At 42.4% G+C, this 22,267-nt stretch overlaps 1 protein-coding gene across 1 annotated transcript in view; it reads right to left on the bottom strand.

The window, feature by feature from the left end:
* Positions 1 to 11,754, bottom strand: part of LOC128703112 (UDP-glycosyltransferase UGT5) — a 51,627-nt gene extending 39,873 nt beyond the window's left edge. The window contains exons 1-3 of the mRNA XM_070103490.1: positions 11,684 to 11,754; positions 9,216 to 9,389; positions 8,677 to 8,931 (exon numbers count right to left, since the gene is read on the bottom strand). Of these exons, the coding sequence (XP_069959591.1) occupies positions 8,677 to 8,931; positions 9,216 to 9,389 (429 nt within the window). The 5' untranslated portion in view covers positions 11,684 to 11,754. The remainder of the gene's footprint in view (positions 1 to 8,676; positions 8,932 to 9,215; positions 9,390 to 11,683) is intronic.
* Between the last annotated feature and the right edge of the window lie 10,513 nt (positions 11,755 to 22,267).

Consider the following 22,267-nt stretch of genomic DNA (forward strand, 5'->3'; position numbering starts at 1 on the left):
TATTATACAGACATATTACCCACCCCCCCGTGGTTATCCAACCATCCCACTATTTACAACCTAACATACTATAAACAATGAATGTTACCTAATCTAAAGTCACACAGCAATGATCAAAACATTAATTTATGTAATTGTCCTAATGGTTCAGCTACATAACAATATGTATTACACAACAATGGTGATATAGAAAAGTCACAGAGACATACAAAATGACTACAAAACCATAAGAATAAACTTAGTCTCAAAATCCAACACATGTAAACCTCTACACATTTAAACATGCAATTCCAGTGTTAAAACAATAACACAGCTTCAACTATGATATTCAAGCTCTATACAGCTTATATGGACATTACATAGTGCTATTGACAACAGTACAATACAACATAAAATATAACCATGACATAAGTAACACATAAAGACTGTGCCTAGCACGCACCTAACCACAAAAACCTATAACACCACTGTTGCCCAACTTTATTTACACCATCTGACGTACAGTAAACTCTTTACTCTCAAAACAAAACTGAAAATTGCAGAACACCAGTGACGAACAATAATGCACAGACATTAATACAAACATATCACAGCATATCTCTGGACACAGTGCATGATCACAGCATCAACACTATGCAGTGCAAGGCACCTAGAAAACAAGTTGGAGCAAATACATGCAATTATTATAGCAAATCCCCAAATTACAATGTCATTACCGTAAATCAATATTACCACACACAATATGTATAATAAGTGTAAAGTCCAGTCACACAAAAACTGGCCAGCTCCACAGGTGCTAGCACCCGTGGTCCACATATTATTCACTCACGCATCACTCATCCAACACTCTCGCAAACATTTGTTATCCATTACCAGGGAGGCAACCCTGTTTTCACCCCTGACTTCCCTACCCCAGCAACACTTTCCAATCATACCCTCCCCTCCCTCGTATATTACAAGTCTAATAAAACCTGTAACGTAAGTTGCCTATATCCCTCTGAAAAATCCTTCACCCACCTCCTCCCATAATTTTCCTTATTTCTACATACCGTTTTATAGAACGTTAACGCTAACACCCTCCTCTTCACCTCGGTAACCTGTTTCCCCCGCAATCCCCACACTATATAGATATAATCTGCCATAATGTACCCCACAGCTCTGATTACACGTTCCTCCCAACCCCCCACGTCGAGACTTAATGCTCTCAATACAGAAATTCCTTTACCTCCTATCCTATTTATCACCCTATTTAACCACCCCTTGACACTCCTCAGTCCATCACAAAAATATACTACATGAAAAGCCGACTCCTCCCCACCACATATCCCACACTCCCCCCCCGTCAACGACTCGTCTATCCCGTAGAACCACACCCGACGGTAAAATGCCGTTCAGAAAACGATACATTACATCCCGAACACGAGGTTGCAACCTCATCCTACTCAACCTATTCCATATACTTTCCCATGCATACATGGGGAAAATTCCCTCTACAGGCGCTACAACCCTCCCGGCTAACAATCTACACAACCTACCTATTTTAACCTTTGCTGGCTCTCGATCCCACACCAGAGCCCTCAACACAGTTTCACACTCATGCAACTCAACTCCTGTATACATCCGTTGCAATCTGTTATGGATCCTGGCCAAACCCTCCCACCCACACTTTCCCTCATCACCTCCCTTTTAATGAAGACACATTTGACCCTCCGCTTTAAGTCCAGCAATCCCAGCCCCCCCTTACTTACAGGTAACATTACCACATCCCTCTTAATCCAATCACAGCTCGAACCCCACAAGAATTTAAAAACCTTCCTAAGTATGTTCGTTATTGCTGGCCCAGTTAATGGGAACACGGCTGCCACGTGCCATACTTTGCTATACAGTAAGATATTAATAACAATGGCACGCTGCACAAGGGTCAAATGATAAGGTCGCAATGCACCCAAGCGTCCCTGAATCCTTTCTACCATCCTAAGCGAGTTATCCATGCGTGCCACAGGTAGATCGTCTGCATAAATAAGACTGCAGATTTTTAACGAATTCACCGACCTCCTCACAACTGCACTACCTCAATCAACCCTACCCGCCCAAGCTCCTAACCCCATGACCATGGATTTATCTGAATTTACCCTCATACCAGTTGCCCCTGCGAACATTTGTACTACCCCGTCTAATGTGTCCATTGACATCCCCTCCCTGATCAGAACAGTTGTATCATCCACATACCCAATTAAAACTGGCCAAACCCTCGCAACCTCACACCCTGGTCCCACTACGTGACACATACACTGCTCCATCAATCTATAAAAGGGGTCCTGTACGCACGCAAACAATAATTGTGACATAGGACACCCCTGCCTAAGTCCCCTACCCATTACAATCTTCCCACCCAATCGACCATTAATCTGTACCCTCGCCATTGCACCTCCATACAATGCCTCAACCCAGCCCACTATTTCTTCCCCAAATCCCTGACCCTTGAGGATGGCTTTCAATGCTTTCCGATCCACTCTATCATATGCCCCTTGCCAATCGAGCGCCACCAAACCTCCCTCCCTCCCCCCCCCCTTTTGCCTCCACGAAATCCCTAAGTAACCCACGCCCCTCTACCATAGACCTCCCTGGGAAACCAAACTGAGTTTTTGATACTACCCGCCCCACCACACACTTGACCCGATTTCCCAAAATCTTCGCAAACAATTTATAATCTGCGCATAACAACGAGATCGCCCGGTAATCCCGAAGCGTATGCTGCCCCTTACCCTTCGGTACCAATACTACGACAGCCGTTGCCTGCTTCTCACCCAGCTCACCTCTCTCCTTCATGCAATTTAATAACCTAATCAGAAAATGCCTCAATAATTCCCAAGCTGCTGATAAAACTCTGCCGGGAGTCCATCAATTCCCAGTGCTTTGCCCTTTCGCATTCCACTTAAAGCCCTCCATATTTCCCCCTCAGTTATTTCCCCACCCAGTGCTTCCCTATCAATGTTACGCAACTGACATACCACACTCCCACACACCTGTTCTAAAACCCCATCCTCTACCCCTTCTCGTTGCCAGTACTGCTCATACCACTTGTCAGCAAACGCCCCCATTCCTTCCGTAGCTTGTATGACCTGCCCCTCCCTGTACCCTCCTATCGATTCATGAACCTCCAACCATGGAATAGTCATTGCCTGCTGTCTTTGTTTCTGCCTACGCAATACGCACGATGAAGGTCTATCGCCCCATAACACCTCTTCCACCCCCGCCTGTACCCTCACCGCTTGGAACCTCTCATCCTGTACCTCACGCAGCCTCCCTTTAATTGCCATAATTTCATCCATTGGATAAGTGCCCGCCACCGCCCCCCTCGCATAACAACCCCGTAATCTATCCTCCAAATAGTTAGCAAGCCCATATTTTAAAGAATTGATACGTTTCCCTTCCTTTACGTAATATTGCTTAATCCGTTCTTTAGCCACACCATCTCACCACATCACCACATCCTCTACCCCATTTATCTCTGCACGTAACCCCTCCCACAGCGTTGCAAATCCCTCTATACCCTCCTCATCACCTAACACACTTGTATTTAATTTCCAATATCCCCTAGATATACCTGCTAGTGACTCCCACGCCACCTCTGCTACTACCGCCCGATGATCTGAATAAGCTACTTCTATTGTACGGAAAAATGTCAACCCATCCCCTTGAGATATATACAGCCTATCCAACCTAGCAGCGTAACCCCGTCTTACAAAAGTGTGCTCTACCTCCCACGCCCCTCCTCCAACCGCATCCCGCAACTGAATATCCCTCAAAAGATCTCGCAAGGCCGCCGACACGTGCCCCGCCCCTTTTGGTTCCACGTCAGCCCTCCTAATAACGCAGTTCCAGTCCCCACCAACGACGGCCACTGCAGGTAAACCACGTAAGAAGAAAACTAGTTCTTCACATACAAAATCCCTTTTTACCCTCACATCATTTTCTGCTGGTGCATACACACATACAAAAAATACCCGCTGTCCCATCCACCACCCATCCATGCACAATACTCTTTCCCCCCTCCCCCCTCACTTCTTAGCAACACAAACGGGCTTGCCTCCCTGATCAATATACCCACACCACCTTTCAGACGTGCAGATGGCAGAGTCATGACCTGAAACCCCTCCACCTCGAGCACTCTTCCCTCCTTGAAATTGTGTTCTTGCAGGAACACTACTTCCACCCTATATTTATACAGAAACATTCGAAACCATTCCTTCTTCACACTATTACACAGTCCATTTACGTTCACATTCATACACCTAAGGCCTCTTTATAGTTTCCAACCCTTCCTCCTCTCTTCATTCATCCCAGAGCCTCCTGCCCCAGAGCCAGCACAAGGCTTCACACCATCAACCCCTCCCCCCTTTTTTGCGATGCCTCTTATCGTGACTGCTTCGACATTGCTCTTCCTTCCTCCCAGACCTCTGCGCCGGCGTCAGGACATCATCTGAGTCTGACGCCGCCGCTCTCTTCCTCGTGATGCCCTCTACATCCATGTTATCTTCTGAGGTTCCCTCACGATGAACCTCAACCTCCACCACGCCCCGTTCCACAGCACACGGCGACAACTCTCTCTTACTAGTTGGCCCGTCAACCCTGCTATGTTTTTTATCCTTACATTCCTCTACAGGCAACGCCGTGCCTCTCACCAGCTCAGGAACAACATCCTCTGCAGGCGGTGTCAATGTCCTTAACACTTCCTGAAGCTCTTCCTCTAGAGCCTGCACCTCCTCCTGCACTTGCACTTCTGTACTTTTCCTTTGTGTAGTAACAGATCCTTTTACATCACAGCTTACCTCACACATGCCAGTCTCCTCTTTGGAATCCTCCACCTCTTCACTCCACAAGCGCCCAGGCCCTTGCTTTCGCACTGGGCTCTCAACAGCTATCACGCTGGTAACTGGTGCTTCACCAGTTTGCGCTAGCGCCCTCCTCAGCTTCACGCACTCTGCCGCCATATGGTCGTACGCCCCACATATTCTGCACGTACGTCTCTGTCCGGCAAACGATACCATAACTTGCATTCTGAAGTCCTCCAACACGACGTAAGACGGTATGGGATGTCTCAGAGTCATCTTCAGGGAAAAGGAACCCTCCGGACGTCCCATGTAAGCACCTGCCGTCCACTTGCCCTTTTGTGCCAGATGTACGGTTCCATATGTCTCAAAAACACTCCTTATGTCAGCCTCATCTGCCTCAAATGGGACATTACGTATCTTAACCCACGTAAAGTGGCGAGATACGTCGATCAAACGCACCTTCACAGCTGGAATAGTGTCAAGACTCACGTCTTGGAATCTCGTCACCAAAGACTCATACACGGACGTGGAATTCAGGGCTACACCATACACCTCATCGTCCTGGATTCCATAGGTCTTCCTAATGATTGTTGGGAGTAAGACTTGCACTGAAGAGGGTGAAATCGCCCCACGAAGCAGCTCAATACCAATGGTATTTACGCGCCTCTTCACACTCAGTGCCATGTTGATACAAGGTAGCTCGCCTGAAAACAGCAGAGGGGTGCAGCGCACAACCTCACTCGACCGTGGTCAGGCAGCGAATGAATTATTATTATTGTCGAAAGGTGGGGGGGGGGGTGTTATGACCAAGGTCATAATGAGATTAATTTATATATGTATTATCCACTTAATATTATACTCGGGGTTTCTTTAACATTAGCTAAATTAAAGATTCCACTAGTTTATAATATTATCTGATTTAGGAATATACCCGGGCATGATGTGTATATATATATATATATATATATATATATATATATATATATATATATATATATATATATATATATATATATATATATATATATATATATATATATATATATATATATATAAATTTATGTATTTTGAGTAATGTGTTGGGTAGGTAGGTAACAGCTGGATAAGAGTTGAAACAAGGTATGTCCTTGGAGGGTAGTTTAGCCTACTCTTCCCTCTCACCTTTGGAGAGTTGATGTCATGCAGGGATTAACTGTGTTAGTTCAGTTCGCTCTCTCTGCCGACTCAGTGTGCATTGACTGAGCTACCCCTCCAGTATTCCACCTTATTCTCACTTGGATAGAGAATTGTGTTGTAGAAACTCCTGAACCAGCTTGAGGTTTATTCTTAAGTGAAGTCTGCGGACAGTTATATATTGTTACCCTCAGTTTACGATGTGACGACCTGTCAAGCTTAGAACTTTGTGATATATTCCTTATGCCAGGGAGTTACTCAGTGAAAGTGATGCTTCTCAATGTATGTACCTGCGTACAAGTAATGTCACTATTGAGGAAGCAGTAATATTCCTCTGATCATTAACAAGTGTACTGACGATATTGACAGAGAGGGTCTATGATGTACATTCTATTTAAGAGTTTTCTTGTGCGAATGAAAGTTTCTGACAGTGATATTTAATAAATATTTGTGAATATCTAAAAAGTATTTAAGCTTTTAAATAAAAAAAGACTAAGAGAAGACTGAGTAACTATTATTTGTGCCTTACATTTCTAAGTTTGGAAGTATCTTCTCATTCTATGAAGTGTATTGTTACGGAGTGTACTAACCTGGCTAAAGATTAAGATTTGAACCGTAACAGTAAGGTATCTATGGATTGGCAGAGAGCCTACATAGCTCCTTCGTATAAAGGCAAAGGAGACAAAAGAGAATGCTAAAATTATAGGGGAATAAATCTGTTGAGTATACCTGGTAAAGTATATGGAATTTATTATTGAAAGAATTAGTAGTAAAGACGGAGAGTAGGATAGCAGATGAACGAGGAGGCTTTAGGAAAGGTAAGGGGTGAGTAGACGAAGTGTTTACAGTAAAACAAATAAGTGAACAGCATTTAAATAAGGATAAAGAGGTTTTTGTGGCATTTATGGATTTGGAAAAGGCGTATGACAGGGTGGATAGGGGGGCAATGTGGCAGATGTTGCAGGTGTATGGTGTAGGAGGTAGGTTACTGAAAGGAGTGAAGAGTTTTTACGAGGATAGTGAGGCTCAAGTTAGTGTACGTAGGAGAGAGGGAGATTATTTCCCAGTAAAAGTAGGACTTAGACAAGGATGTGTGATGTCACCGTGGTTGTTCAATATATTTAGAGATGGGGTTGTAAGAGAAGTGAATGCTAGGGTCTTGGCAAGAGGTGTGGAGTTAAAAGATAATCACAGTGGGAGTTGTCACAGTTGCTCTTTGCTGATGACACTGTGCTTTTCAGAGATTCTGAAGAGAAGTTGCAGAGGTTGGTGGAAGAATTTGGTAGGGTATGTGAAAAGAAAATTAAAGTGAGTGTAGGAAAGAGAAAAGTGATGAGAGTAACGAAAAGATTAGGTGGCGAAAGATTGGATATCAGATTAGAGGGAGAGTATGGAGGAGGTGAATGAATTCCTATATTTAGGAGTGGACGTATCAGCAGATGGATCTATGAAGGATAAGGTGAATCACAGAAATGATGACGGGGAAAAGGGTACGTGGTGCACTTGGGGGTCTGTGGAGACAAAAAACTTTGTCCGTAGAAGCAAAGAGTGGAATGTATGAAAATATAGTTATACAAACGCTCTTATATGGGTGTAAAGCATGGGTGATGAATGTTGCAACGAGAAGCCTGGAGGCAGTGTACATGTCATGTCTCAGGGCAATGTGTAGTGTGAATATAATGCAGGGAATCTTAGTTTGGAAATTAGGAGGTGTGGGATTACCAAAACTATTATCCAGAGAGCTGAGGCGGGATTGTTGAGGTGGTTCGGACATGTAGAGAGAATGGAACAAAACAGAATGACTTCGAGTGTTTATAAATCTGTAGTGGAGGGAAGGCAGGATAGGGGTCGGTTTACGAAAGGTTGGAGGAAGGGAGTAAAGAGGTTTAGTGTGCGAGGGGCTTGGACTTCCAGCAAGCATGTGTGAGCGTATTTGATAGTGAATGGACACAAATGGTTTTTAATACTTGACGTGCAGTTGGAGTGTGAGCAAAGTAACATTAATGAAGGGATTCAGGAAAACCGGCAGGCCGGACTTGAGTCCTGGAGATGGGAAGTACAGTGGCTACACTCTGAGGGAGGGGTGTTGATGTTGCTATTTTATAACTGTAGTGTAAAGCACCCTTCTGGCAAGACAGTGATGGAGTGAATGATGGTAAAAGTTTTTCTTTTTCGGGCTACCCTGCCTTGGGGGGAATCGGCCAGAGTGTTAATAAAAAAATGTATATCAAATAATATTCTGCAAACCTACGGGGATCGATTTCACTACTGCACGATGCTTCATATGTTAGGTGTCCAGACACTGAGCACAATGACTAAAGCTATCCTCGTTATGGGGAATAGAAATACCCCTAGTTCGATGAATATTGTTAGAATTATTTGGTTGAGTGGTTAGTGCACTGACCTGTGAGTTGTAGAATTCACTTGCCATGGGCTGAAGCACCACCTATTTCGTGGATTTAATTATATACTTATAGTGTAATTTAACAGATGCACTAAACAAGCTCATTTCTATCAAATACACACACACACACACACACAAACACACACACACACACACACACACACATACACACACACACACACACACATTCGTGAAATAACAAACTTTAACTTTACACTAGTAATGGTCAGTTCCTTTAAATAACATTAACCCACGAGTACTTACCTCGTTGAACAATTGATCAATCACCATAACATCAAACTCCTTCCTTCTTTTATAAAGGTCCTTCACCACGGGGACTTTGTACAACTCCCTAGCAACAGCTGGTAGTACAGTCTCTAACATTAACAAGGCTCTACTGTGGTTCTTCCTGTTGTCGAAAAAGTTAATATTTTCCTCCCTGTAGTATGGGAGGTCGTGAGGAATATCTTCAATGTTAGGATGTTTGGACGACTTCGGTTGGTTGGTCAACATCACTATCTGAAAATTTTAGTTAACCTGTATGTCAAGGTAATGTTGATGGAACTTGACGAAACCCACAACAAAATCTGAATTAAAATCATCATTGAAAATATTTAACAGAATTTCTCTTACTTTTTTTATAAAGCAATCTTTTATTTTTTATGTTACTGTTTGTTATTACTCAAACAATATTTAAGATATTTTCTCAGTTATACTCAGCTTATAAATTATTTCTCGATGTATTACTCATGAATTTATTTAGGCTAATTCGGAAATACAACCATAAAACATTTTGGCATTACCTTGTGTCCACGGTCGGCCAGAGCCTCAGCGAGAGGAGTGAAGACATTCCTGTGACTCCTGGAGGAGACTGGAAGGAGCATGAGGATCTTATAGGACCTCTCAGGTGGAGATAACTTCCCCATGATGCTTCCCACTAGCATCACCACCAGTACACACATCGTTGTTGACTTCATCTGCAGACAACATGAATTACACTTTTAACATGTAGTACATTTCAGTATTTTACTAAATGAAGAATATCTATGCAGGCAAAGTTTTAAGAAAGTAATGATTATTTCATTGACAATGAACAAGTTGGTCCATTTCTGGGAGGAGAGAGAGAAGCTAAGATCAAGAAAGATCTATAACTTTGAGAGTTTATATATTCTTACGGATGTGTGATAAGGTCAACATTATTTTTAATATGTACATCCGAGAACCTACCTGGGAGTTAAAAGTTTAATATGTACATCCGAGAACCTACCTGGGAGTTAAAAGTTTAATATGTACATCCGAGAACCTACCTGGGAGTTAAAAGTTTAATATGTACATCCGAGAACCTACCTGGGAGTTAAAAGTTCAATATGTACATCCGAGAACCTACCTGGGAGTTAAAAGTTTAATATGTACATCCGAGAACCTACCTGGGAGTTAAAAGTTTAATATGCACATCCGAGAACCTACCTGGGAGTTAAAAGTTTAATATGTACATCCGAGAACCTACCTGGGAGTTAAAAGTTCAATATGTACATCCGAGAACCTACCTGGGAGTTAAAAGTTTAATATGTACATCCGAGAACCTACCTGGGAGTTAAAAGTTTAATATGCACATCCGAGAACCTACCTGGGAGTTAAAATTTTAATATGTACATCCGAGAACCTACCTGGGAGTTAAAAGTTTAATACGTACATCCGAGAACCTACCTGGGAGTTAAAAGTTTATATGTACATCCGAGAACCTACCTGGGAGTTAAAAGTTTAATATGTACATCCGAGAACCTACCTGGGAGTTATAAGTTTAATCAACCACTTAGTTTATATGCTGCCGAATCAACTGTACTTATAATAAGAAGAAATTAGATTTATTCCTTCACGAGAGATGCAAATATCTAATATTACAAAATTACATTTTCATTGGGAAAAAAGACCTTTTTGATAGAACTATAATTACGTTTATTTCCCTTCAACAAAAGGATAACAGAATTCATTAAGTAATTACGAACAGATATAAATAACCTAAATGGTTCGTTAAACGAATACAACTCAATACAAAATCTGCTGTTAGCTCAAGTAATTAACAAGGTTAACGTACGTTTCTTTTAACCAAACCTAACTTAGAAACTTCACCTAAATAATGAAAGTTGTTTTCCAAAACTCTCTTCAAATTTACTTCATGTTACTTCTCATTTAAAACTTCCATTTTTTCCTGAAGGCAAAAATCAATAATTTATAGCTCTAATAAGATTATTATTCTTAATGGATATTTAGCCTAGTATTTAAATCAGTTTATTTTTCTTCTGTCAAACAACATTAGAAGACAATCATGTATAATTAAACCAATAATGCAAATAAAGATTTAATTTTCATGATAGTCACATGCAGAAGCTGCTTCATGGTCACCATTATGATTGTTTATACCCACATGAGAGAGTAACCATAAAAATCACTTTTAAAACATGTGTAATGTGGAACACATGCTGTTTCAGAGATGAAAATTTTAAGTAAATTTTTGAATGATTCCCGGTGTAAGTCTTAAATTATAATCCAGGAATGCGTTTTAGCCTATAAGCCAAAGACCAGTTCTGTTAATGATTAAATAAAACAGTATATTACAATGATCAAGTGTCATGTCTACTGTACTGTAACTCCCCTATCTAAATACTTTCAAAAACTTCTTTAAGTTTCCCCAAGAGGGTACACTTTTTCTTACATCTTATTTTTAAACAATTTTGGCAAAATGGCCTTTACTCAGCCCAGAATCACTACCAATTAGATAGGCTAGACCAGCATTTAAGATTTGAAGGTGATCAGAAGAACCATTCTCCAGTTATTGCTAAAACTTTGAAGCCGATAAGAGGATGCATTCTCTGCTTATCACATAAGGCAATTCAATATTTATTAACTACGTTAGGAAACCTTTAAATATGCACCTACAGAGCTTATTAGTCTGTTAAATAATGCACCTTCCTTCACAGTGCAGGAAGACACTCAGGTTGTGTGGTGTTGTGAAGCTCAACAACTTACTGTCCCACACAGTGCAGGAAGACACTCAGGTTGTGTGGTGTTGTGAAGCTCAACAACTTACTGTCCCACACAGTGCAGGAAGACACTCAGGTTGTGTGGTGTTGTGAAGCACAACAACTTACTGTCCCACACAGTCCAGGAAGACACTCAGGTTGTGTGGTGTTGTGAAGCACAACAACTTACTGTCCCACACAGTGCAGGAAGACACTCAGGTTGTGTGGTGTTGTGAAGCACAACAACTTACTGTCCCACACAGTGCAGGAAGGTGTACTGAGGTGGTAGAGGCCCCACAACACAGCACAGCTCCCTGGCAACTCTCGTAATCTTGAACACAGATGCTAAGATGACAGTTATATACTTTACATTACGAGCTCTTCACAAATATTATTCTCAAACTTTGTTTACTATAACTCAAGTATATAAAGATTTTCGTTTCATTATATTACCTTCATAAAATAATGAGTAATATTTCCAATAAGTAACGAATATAAACATTTTAGCAATATCATCCTGAGTTAAACATAATCTGTGTTTTTCGTGTCTAGGCATTAATAAGCCAACATATTTTAACAGCAAGTTACAATGTTTAAGATTTAAGAACGAAAATTAGCAATGAAAATCATACCCTTAACTTCAATAGAAAAGATAATGGGCACTGTCAGTCTTGCTTTACACAGAAAATGCCAAAATATCACACAAGGAATGCAAAATAAACAATACTATACAATAATACAATACTTAATTTGGACATGATACAAAGTTGTACAGGGAATTATAGAAGTTTTTTTTATATTTTATTTAAAACAATACAATACATTAAATAGATAAAACACAGTATCAGTTCTTACACAGAATTATCAATTTCATTGTCAAAAGCATACAGACATTTAACTTTGAGCTGACACAAACTGTCCCTCATCCTCTATGCATTATATCCCATGCACCTATGTTAATCAAGATTACACTAAACTACATTACAATATGCATTGTTATTATTATTAACAAAGACGCACCAAGCCTACAATATGCATTTATTTTCCACTTTGTTATTTATAGCAAATCAAAAAACCGTGGCAGACAATGTCAGTACACACAAAAACAAACAAACATTTTAACATATTGATATAGCGAAATTCTGCCGTAGTAAAACATACCGACTACAAAACAGAACGTCGGAGTCATTATAAAACATGTTGGAATAAATCCTATAATCATGTCTATATGTATGTACATACACATGCACATATACACCTACATGTATGTAACCATGCGTTCTTCCCGAACTGACTAGATTATACTAGAAAGAAATACGCAAAAAGACTTTATCACTAAATAAACTGGACCATAAACTAAATATGTAACATCCATAACAGAAGTGGCAGACAATGTCTGGTACACACAAAATACATTTTAACACTTAAATATAACATAATTCAACTGAAAATAACCCACCCAGTTTATGAAAATAAGAGAAGAAACATACCGACTTCCAAACAATCAGTCGGAGATATTATAAAACATGTATAAGTCCTACAATCATATATATATGTATACATATACACATGCATATACACACATACGTGTGTGTGCACGCGTTCGGACAGAAGAAACTGGATTATACATAGAAATATAACGCTAAATGACTAGTCACAAAAAATAAAATAAAAATATATTAACTTCAATAAGAGAACTATACCTAAGACATTGGTTCTCACTACACACCTACACACACACACACACACACACACACACACACACACACACACACACACACACACACACACACACACACACACACACACACACACACACACACACAAAGTTAATGTTACCGTTTAAACTCAATTTATTAACGACCTTTCATACAAAATGAAGGGTATATATAAACCCCAGAAAAATACTTATATATTTTCGTACATAGTTCGTAATGTACACCTTCAATATGATATAAAAAGATACGTATGTCAAGGATAACTCGATCAACATATTCAAAAGTATAAAACATATCCTCACATATACATATAAATATAAACCCCCTATGCAAAATGGTTCTGATAACAAAAAAGGAAAACAGAAGGTCACATACAACTGTTGACTCTGTGATTTTACAAAATCATAAGGTCTAATACCCCGGTGCCCCCGACGGCTCCCTGCAAATAAACTTTACTCACATCAACCACCTTGCCAACCAATCTACCTTCCTCATCAGGCTTCCAATCACTCCAAGAAGACACACCACTGAAGAGACCAACCCCTTACCCCTCACCCCGTCGCCAAACGGAGTAGACGTTCAACAGTTAGTTCACGATATCCCTCCGGAAAACTAGTTACCCACCTTCCCCCATATAATAGTTTATTCCTACACGCTGTCCTATAAAAACACGCCGTTAACGCCTTTATCCTAATATTTCCCTCCACCTCCCTCATCCCCCAAGAAATATACAAGTAATCAACTATTACGTATCTAATGGCCCTTCCCACCTCTTTGGGCACCCTTCCTATATCTAACATTAAAGCCCTAAGGGGTGATATCTGTCCCCCCCCAATAACAAGAAAACCCTCTTCAACCACAACCTTACCACCTCCAATTCAGAACAAATATATACCACATGAAAAGCCGTTTCAAGTTCCCCACAAAAACCGCATGACCCCTCTCTCACAAAACCCATTTGTCTTAGCACCTCTTTCGATGCTAACGTCCCCATAAGAAATCTATATACTAATTCCCTCGCTCTTGCCTGTATTCTTAATTTACTAAATTCCACCCATATCACTCGCCAATCATATGTGGGATACACTGCCATCCCTTGCATTGATTCCTTACGACGACCCACACCCACCAACCGTTTTACCTTGAGTTTTTTAACATTTCGTACCTTTAACATAAACCTCAACATATCCTCACACTCGACTAAGTCCTTGCCACCCCACCATTTGCGGATATCACATCTTTGCCCAACCACGCCCTCCCAAAACCCCACACATACCTTAAGACTCTTCTTTGTAATTCCATAATTTCCTGACTTCGTAAGGGATAAATTTCCGCCACTCCCCACACCTTACTATAAATCAGCGTATTTACCACCACAACCCTTTGATGCAAGGTTACATCCCCGGCCCTTAAACTCCGGAGCCTACTCAAAGCTCTGTCCATTACCAATTCTGAATTAACCCTTCTGCTCTCCTGTACATCTGCCAAATACAAAATCCCACAAATCTTTAGCCTTTCTACAGTTATCCAGCCAAACTCCTCCCCCAATGTCCCGCCTACCCAAGCTCCTATCTCCAGCAACCGTGATTTCTGTTTATTAACTTCATCCCAGTAGCATTCCCAAAAATCTCAATTACCCTTCCCACTTTACTTAAGTCTTCTATCTCATTAAGTAAAACAGTTGTATCATCTACATAACCAACAATATTCCCACAAAAGCCTCCACTCTCCCCCATTCTTCCCATCCCACCATCAACCAGAACATAGAAAGGATTCTGCATGCACGCAAAGAGAATTTGGGAGAGTGGACACCCCTGCCTTAAACCCCTCCCCATGATTACAGGACTACCCAACCTTCCATTTACCTGTACTCTCATTGATACATTCCATACAATGTCCTCACCCATCTAACCATCCTCCCTCCAAAACCCATTCTCACCATACTCTCAATCAAAAATTCCCTATCCACATAATCATAAGCTTTCTCCCAATCCAGACCTAGAATACCTCCCTTACTACTACCCTCAAGGAATTCCCGAATACGTCCATGACCTACCCGCATACTCCTCCCAGGGATACCAAACTGTCCCCCATGTATCACCGACCCCATGACCTTCTTCAATCTGTTACCCAAAATTTTAGCAAAAACCTTGTAATCTGCGCACATCAGAGATATTGCTCCGTAAGCACTCAACTCTCTTCCCCCCCCTCAGCTTTGGCACCAAAACTATAACACCCATACTTTGCGATGTGCCCAACTTCCCACTAGTTAACATATGATCCAATACCCTAACAAAACACTGCCTAATACACCCCCAATGTGCCCTGTAAAAATCGTTTGGTATACTGTCTATTCCCGGTGTTTTCCCCGTACTCATCCCGAAAACTGCCTCTTCCACCTCAACCTCACTTATACCAACCTCTAATTCCACTCTATCCTTCTCACTTAAAACACTATGGAACCCCCCTTCAAAAATACCCTCCCAGGAGCCCCCCTCCCTCCAACTCCATTTCTCCCTAAACCAACTATCTGCATAGAGACTCATACTTTCCGTGTTGGATAGGACCCGACCCTCTGGATACCCTCCCACCCCAGGGCTTGTCTCCAATTGTAGAATGGTGGTTACTCTCTGTCGGTCCCGAAATTTACGTAAAACAAACCCGGACGGCTTATCACCCCACAATACGTCCTCTAACCCCGCTCTAACCCTAATTGCATCAAACCTATCATTGTGTAATTCAGCTATTCTACTCCGCAGACTGTCCATATCATCCCTCCTACCACCTCCTCCAACATAACAGTCTTGCAACTGTCCCTCCAGATAATTTTGCAACCCAAAATGCCACCTCGCCTCTTCTCGTCCCCTTACCTTAAAAAAATTCGCTATTCCAGGTTTGGCCTGCATTTCCCACCAATCTAACAGATCTATCTCCCTGTCCCTAGCCTCCCAAAAATGCAACCACCAATTACTGAAAAAAGGCCCCTCCCCCTCCTCCTTAAGAAGCCTTACATTTAATTTCCAGTACCCAGAATAAATATGCACCACTCCATCCCACATCAAATCTGCTATTACCGCCCTGTGATCAGAAAACCCCACGTCAAGGGTTTGCACCCTCACAACGTCTATTCCCTGTCTTTTCTCTGTCCAATCGCGCTTCATATCCCCTACAGACGAACGTGTGCTCCACTAGGTATCCCCCCCTCCCCACCACATCAACAACTCCAATATCTCGCAATACATCCCTCAGAACACTCAACACACAACCCGCCCCTCTCGGTTCGACATCACCACTCCGAATCACACAATTCCAATCACCTCCAATTACTGTTATAGCAGGCAAACCTCTCAAGTGATACATCAGTACCTCCCTGACAAAATCTACTTTTACCCTGATATTACTAGTTGCTGGCATGTAAACTCCTACGAAACTTGCTCGACTCTCACCCCATACACCATCCACCCTCACGACCCTCCCACCCCCCCCTCTTCCTTCATTCGTCTCTCAGCCCTTGAGTAGAGAGGACGTGTGCTGCTGCTACCCCCTGGTGTTGACTGGGTGCAGTAATATTTTCACAACATGGCGCAGGCTTGTCGCCGGAGAGTTAATACAGTCTGTATTGAATTAACCAGTGGAGCTATCACGGGGCCGTCTATGGAGCTACTTCTACCAGCAATAATTAGAGACACCTACGGCGTAGCTACTGAAGAGATTTGTGGACTTGCCTTGAATGGCACGAAGAGGATATTTCTTAAATTCAATTCGACGAGTATGTATGAAACAGTGGTTAACAAGTTTCAGGAAGTGGCCATACCTGTGAATCATGCTGTCACGGTGAGGATGCATGATGTATCAAGTTACTTCACTTGGGTGAAGATCAGGAATGTGCCATTTGAGGCGGATGCATCTGACATGAGGTTTGCCATGAGTAAATATGGGACGGTACACACGGTTACTGCCGGAAGATGGTCAGCTGGTACGTATATGGGAATACCTGAGGGTACGTACTCTGCAAAGATGACGATACGACATCCTATACCGTCGTATGTGGTGATGGAAGAATTCAGAACTCAGGTATTTGTGACATACGCAGGGCAACGACGCACTTGTCGTTTGTGTGGGTCGTATGAACACCTGGCAGCGCAATGTGGTAGAGGACGTGGAGACAACGACCTGCAACAATGAAGAAACGTAGAGGTGAGGAGAGTGGAGCAAGAACAGCCTTTTTCGACACTGACTCCGCAGAGTGCGTCATGGAGTGAGGAGGTTGAGAAGGCAGAGAAGATGGCAGGTGCTACGAGTGGGGGGGACTCCCCTTCCTTGGACGTGGTTCAGGCATTGGAGGAGATCATTGCAGAAGTGAATGATAGCAAGGAGGAAGCATCGACGACGCTTGTTGATATTTCGGGCACGGGGCCGTATCAGGAAGAAGGCACGGTCCTGGATCTTGGGACTATTATGGAGGACGGAGGGGCGAAGGTAGTTCGTCCTAAGGTGTGTGACAAGGCTGTCTTGTCGGTGAATACGGTGGAGGTTGAGGTTCATCGTGGTGATGAGCTTGATGACGAGATGCAGGTCGACGGTACGACGCGAAAGCGCGCAGCAGTGCTTTATGATTCAGATGAAGTGCTTACTCCCACACAACGTTCAGGGAAGAAAACATGGGCGGATGTCACGCAGAGGGGTTCAAAAGACACTCAGGGACAGGGATCGAGTAAGAGTGCACAAAAAGGGGGGGGGAGGGATAAGAGTGCAATGAGGCGATCAGGTGACAAAAAGGTTGTGTCAAGAGGGAAACCACCTTTGTCGGTTTTAAGTGCTTGACATTGAACATCAATGGTTTGAGGTCGCAGAGAAAGTGTGAGTGGTTTAGGGAGTTTTTGGAGCGTCATGGTGTTGACGTTGTGTTCTTGCAGGAGCATAATTATAGACATGGTTATGAGTTGAAGGTGGAGGGATATAAGGTGTATGTTGAACATGCGGTCAGATTGAAAGGCTGTGTGGCTATATTGGTAAAGGAAACTAGCCCGTTGGTTGTCAGGCATTGTGAAGGGGGGGAGGGGAGGGTGATACGTGTGGATGGATTATGGGGTCAGGTACAGATGACGTTGGTGTGTGTGTATGGACCGGCAGAGGGAGATGTACGTGTTAAGAATAAATTTGTGAGGGACGTGTTGGTTTACTACTTGCGTGGATTGCCAGGGGTAGCCGTGATAGGAGGTGATTGGAACTGTGTGATAAGGCGTAAGGATGTGGAACCGAGGGGGGCGGGGCATTGTATGGGAACATTGGGAGAATTGTTATCAGGGGTGGGTTTAATCGATATCTGTGGGGGGGGAGGTAGAGCATACATTTATTAGGCGTGGGTATGCTGCTAGGCTCGATCGTTTGTACGTCCCCAGAAGGGTAGTAATACATAGGGTGAGGGTGTTGGATATGGTATTTTCTGATCATAGGGGTGTTATGGTGGATTTGGGTTGGGAGGGGTTGCCACGAAGGGGTAGGGGGTATTGGAAGTTAAATGTAAAGTTGCTGCATGAAGAAGAATATAGACAGTCATTTAAACAGTTTTGGGAGGGGTTGGAGGCAGAAGCGCCTGGGAATGGTGATCTGGTTAGATGGTGGGACTCGGTGGCGAAATCAGGTATTAAGGATTTTTATGTACGTAATGGGAGGGAATATAATAGGTTAAAGTATGGGTTTCAATTTTATCTTGAGGGGCAGTTGAGGGCTTGCTACGAACGAGGGAGGGTTAGTTACCCGGTGGGAGATATTGAGGGATTAAAGGAGAGCATTAGGGATTTGCAAAATGAAAGATTTGATGGTGCACGCGTTTTGGCAGGGTTGGAGGTGTTATGGGGTGATAGGCCATCGGCGTGTATATTGAGAGGACAGCGTAAGAGGAGAGCGGCGACGGAGATGATGGGATTAACTGTTCATGTGGGGATGGGAGGGTATAGGGAAGGGCAGGTATTGATGTCGACTGAAGGTATGAGTGGATATCTTGATGTATGGTTTAGGTCATATGCACAACATGTGGGTATACGAGATGATGCTTTAAGGGAAATGGGTGGTTATGTGCAATGCGAGCTTGATGGTAGAGATAGGGAGACTTTGGAAGGACAGATTACGGAAGGGGAAATTTGGCAAGCTATAGCAGGTGCAAGTTTAGGTAAGGCACCGGGTGTAGACGGGTTGCCTAATGATTTTTATGTTAAGAATTGGGAAGTATTGAGGAGATTTTTAGTCAGATTGTTCAATGTAATGAAGGAAGATGGGGCAATGGGTGAGCAGCAAAGGACTGCTGTTGTTGTATTAGTGCCGAAGGGTGGACAGACAACGGTAGAAGATTACCGTGCAATATCGCTTATGTGCGGTGATTATAAGTTATTTGCTAGGGTATTAGGGAACAGAATCAAACAGGTTTTAGGTAAAGTAATTGATAGAGGACAATATGGCATACCGGGTAGATCAATGTATGAAGGGCATGGAGTTATTAGGAGTTTTATAGAGCATAGGGGGGAGGGGGGAAGGGGTGTTTTGGCTCTGGATTGGAGAGCTGCTTATGATAGCGTAGAAAGGGATGCATTATGGAGTTTTATGCGTTGGTTGGGTTTCGGGAGGGAAATTGTTTCTTGGGCAAAAACTTTGTATCTGGGTGCAGTTATGAGAATTCAGGTTAATGGACGACTAGGTGATAGCATACAGATGGGAAGGGGTTTGCGACAGGGATGTCCTCTGTCGCAAATTTTGTTTGCATGTCTTCAGGAACCCTTTTATAGGGCAGTTAGGTGGAGTATGGCTAGAGCGAGGGTTGGTTTTTCACGAGAAGGGGAAGCGGGTATAGTGGGTTACGTGGATGATACGACTGTCTTGGTGAGGGATGTGAGGGATTTACATAAGGTAGGAAGGGTGATAGACGTTTTTGGTGAGGCTACGGGGATGAAAATTAATGTAGTAAAGTCCAAGTATTTGGATCTAGGGGATAGCGTACATAATGGTGAGACTGTTGAGGGTGGGTGGCGTGTGGTAGATCAGTTGTTGATATGTGGGATAGTGTACATGCGGAATGATAGGGATGCACAAGAGGCAAATTCGAGGCGCACCGTGGATGGAGTTTTGAAAAGATTGGGAGGTTTGAGGGCAGAGCAATTAACGTTGCATCAAAGGGTTATAGTCACGAATGTCCTGTTGTATAGCAAGTTATGGCACGTGGTGGCAATATATCCGTTACGACGGTGTGAGGTGCAACGGTTGCAACTGCGAGTATTCAGATTTATATGGGGATCGGGTTGTGACTGGCTAAGTAGAGGGGTGGTGTAGCTTCCCGTTAGCCAGGGGGGGCTGGGGCTTATACCTCTTGAGAAACGTATGTTGAGTGTGTTTCTGAAAAGGGGGTTTGTGAGGGAGGGGGTGAGCGGGGGGTGCCTTGAAAGACTGCGCATGGATATGCAACGGTGGTGGAGGGGTAGGGATTTAATGTTTGGGGAGGCTATGTTGCGAGTTTTACTGAAGGTAAGGGATCCGAAACAGCTTAAATTGAAGGTTCTTGAGAGGGTGGGGGGTGGGTCTGTGGTGGCGGCAGTTGAGGGGGCATACCCTATGTATGCATGGGGTTCTGTATGGAAATGTCTTCAACAACTACGTGTAAAACCAAGTGTCAGGGAGGTTATGTTTAGGTTTTTACATGGGATTTTGCCGTCTGGGGTTGTGTTATTTAATAGGAGATTAAGGGAGGGTGGGGAGTGCAAAGCGTGTGGATGTCCGGAAACCATATTTCACGCTGTGTACTTTTGTACTTGTTTAGAAGATGTGAGGGTCTGGCTAAGTAGGGTAGTTAGGTTAGTGGGTGGGGAAGGGTTACAGGTGTTGCGGGTGTTAAGTTTAGATATAGGTGGGTGGAGTCAGCAGGTGGTGAATGCGGTTGCGTATGTGGTCACTGATTTTATTTATATATCTTGGGCAATGAGGGAGGTGGGAGTCGAGGAAAGGATAAGAGTGTTAGGGGCCACGATGTATAGAACAAAGTGCCGCAATAGGGATCTTTATGGGGGAAGATGGGAGACAGCATTTACTGAAGGTTATCGTAGATTCAGGTTGAAGGATTTAAGAGATTTAAGTGTAAAGTAAGGGGTTGCGGCGGGCTAGTTTTCTTGAGTATGGAAATGTGTATGGATGTTAGTGTGTGTGGTATGTTTGGTAATATAATAAATAAGCTTCTTTTGTGATGTGAGTTTGGTCTGGGTAGTTGTGTAAGATATGTTTTTCACATTGTTTTTCAGAAGGTATTGAATATAATATGTAAGTAGTGTTGTTGCAATACATTGTGTGTATGTGTGAGAGGGTACATCTCACAGTATTTGTGTGTTTGAAGGTTTGAGGTGACACAAAGCAGGATCTAAGTATGTTTGGTTTTTCTTTTTGTCCTCAAATGTGTTATACAAAGATAGTACTGTGGTGTATGTGATGTGTAGGTTTATAGGTATTCAACATGCTTGTTGTATGTTCCCTTTTCGATACTTTGTTTTAATTGTCATTTCAATGTACTTTGTATAGTATTATACAATGGTATTGTTCTTTGCCATATGAAGTGGTTTTTTTTTAGGTTATGTTATGTTCTAGGTTTTTGTATGTTAAGATGTACTTATAGACTGTCAGCACCCTGATATAGGTTTTTCATGCTATGTTCTTAACGTAAGTTTTGGCTGTATGGTACACAGATATATCTAGCCAGTTTATAGGCGCATTCCTTTTGTGTCTGAGATTTTTGTATACGGGTTTATTGTAACTGTAATGAGTCGGTTTTGAGATCTAAGCTGTTTTCTTTGTATGTTTATTTGTATTTTGGTATATGTAAAGCTGTAATGTTAGGGATAAGTATGTAGATGTTCTAGTAGGATTATGATGTTAGGTTTTGGTTTATTGATTAATGAGAAGGCTGGAAGTAATTGTTACATTTTCTTGTATATATTATTTTCAATTGTAATGAGTCTTTGTCATATGTCATGTTATGTAAAATTTATATGTAAGTTAGGTTTTGAGTCATTGAATGTTTATATATGTTAGTTCATGACTCTGTTACTGTGGTTATTTGTAGCTATGTTCTTGCCGTAAGTT

This window comes from Cherax quadricarinatus, chromosome 85 (assembly GCF_038502225.1).
Source record: "Cherax quadricarinatus isolate ZL_2023a chromosome 85, ASM3850222v1, whole genome shotgun sequence".
Classification (NCBI taxonomy): domain Eukaryota; kingdom Metazoa; phylum Arthropoda; class Malacostraca; order Decapoda; family Parastacidae; genus Cherax; species Cherax quadricarinatus.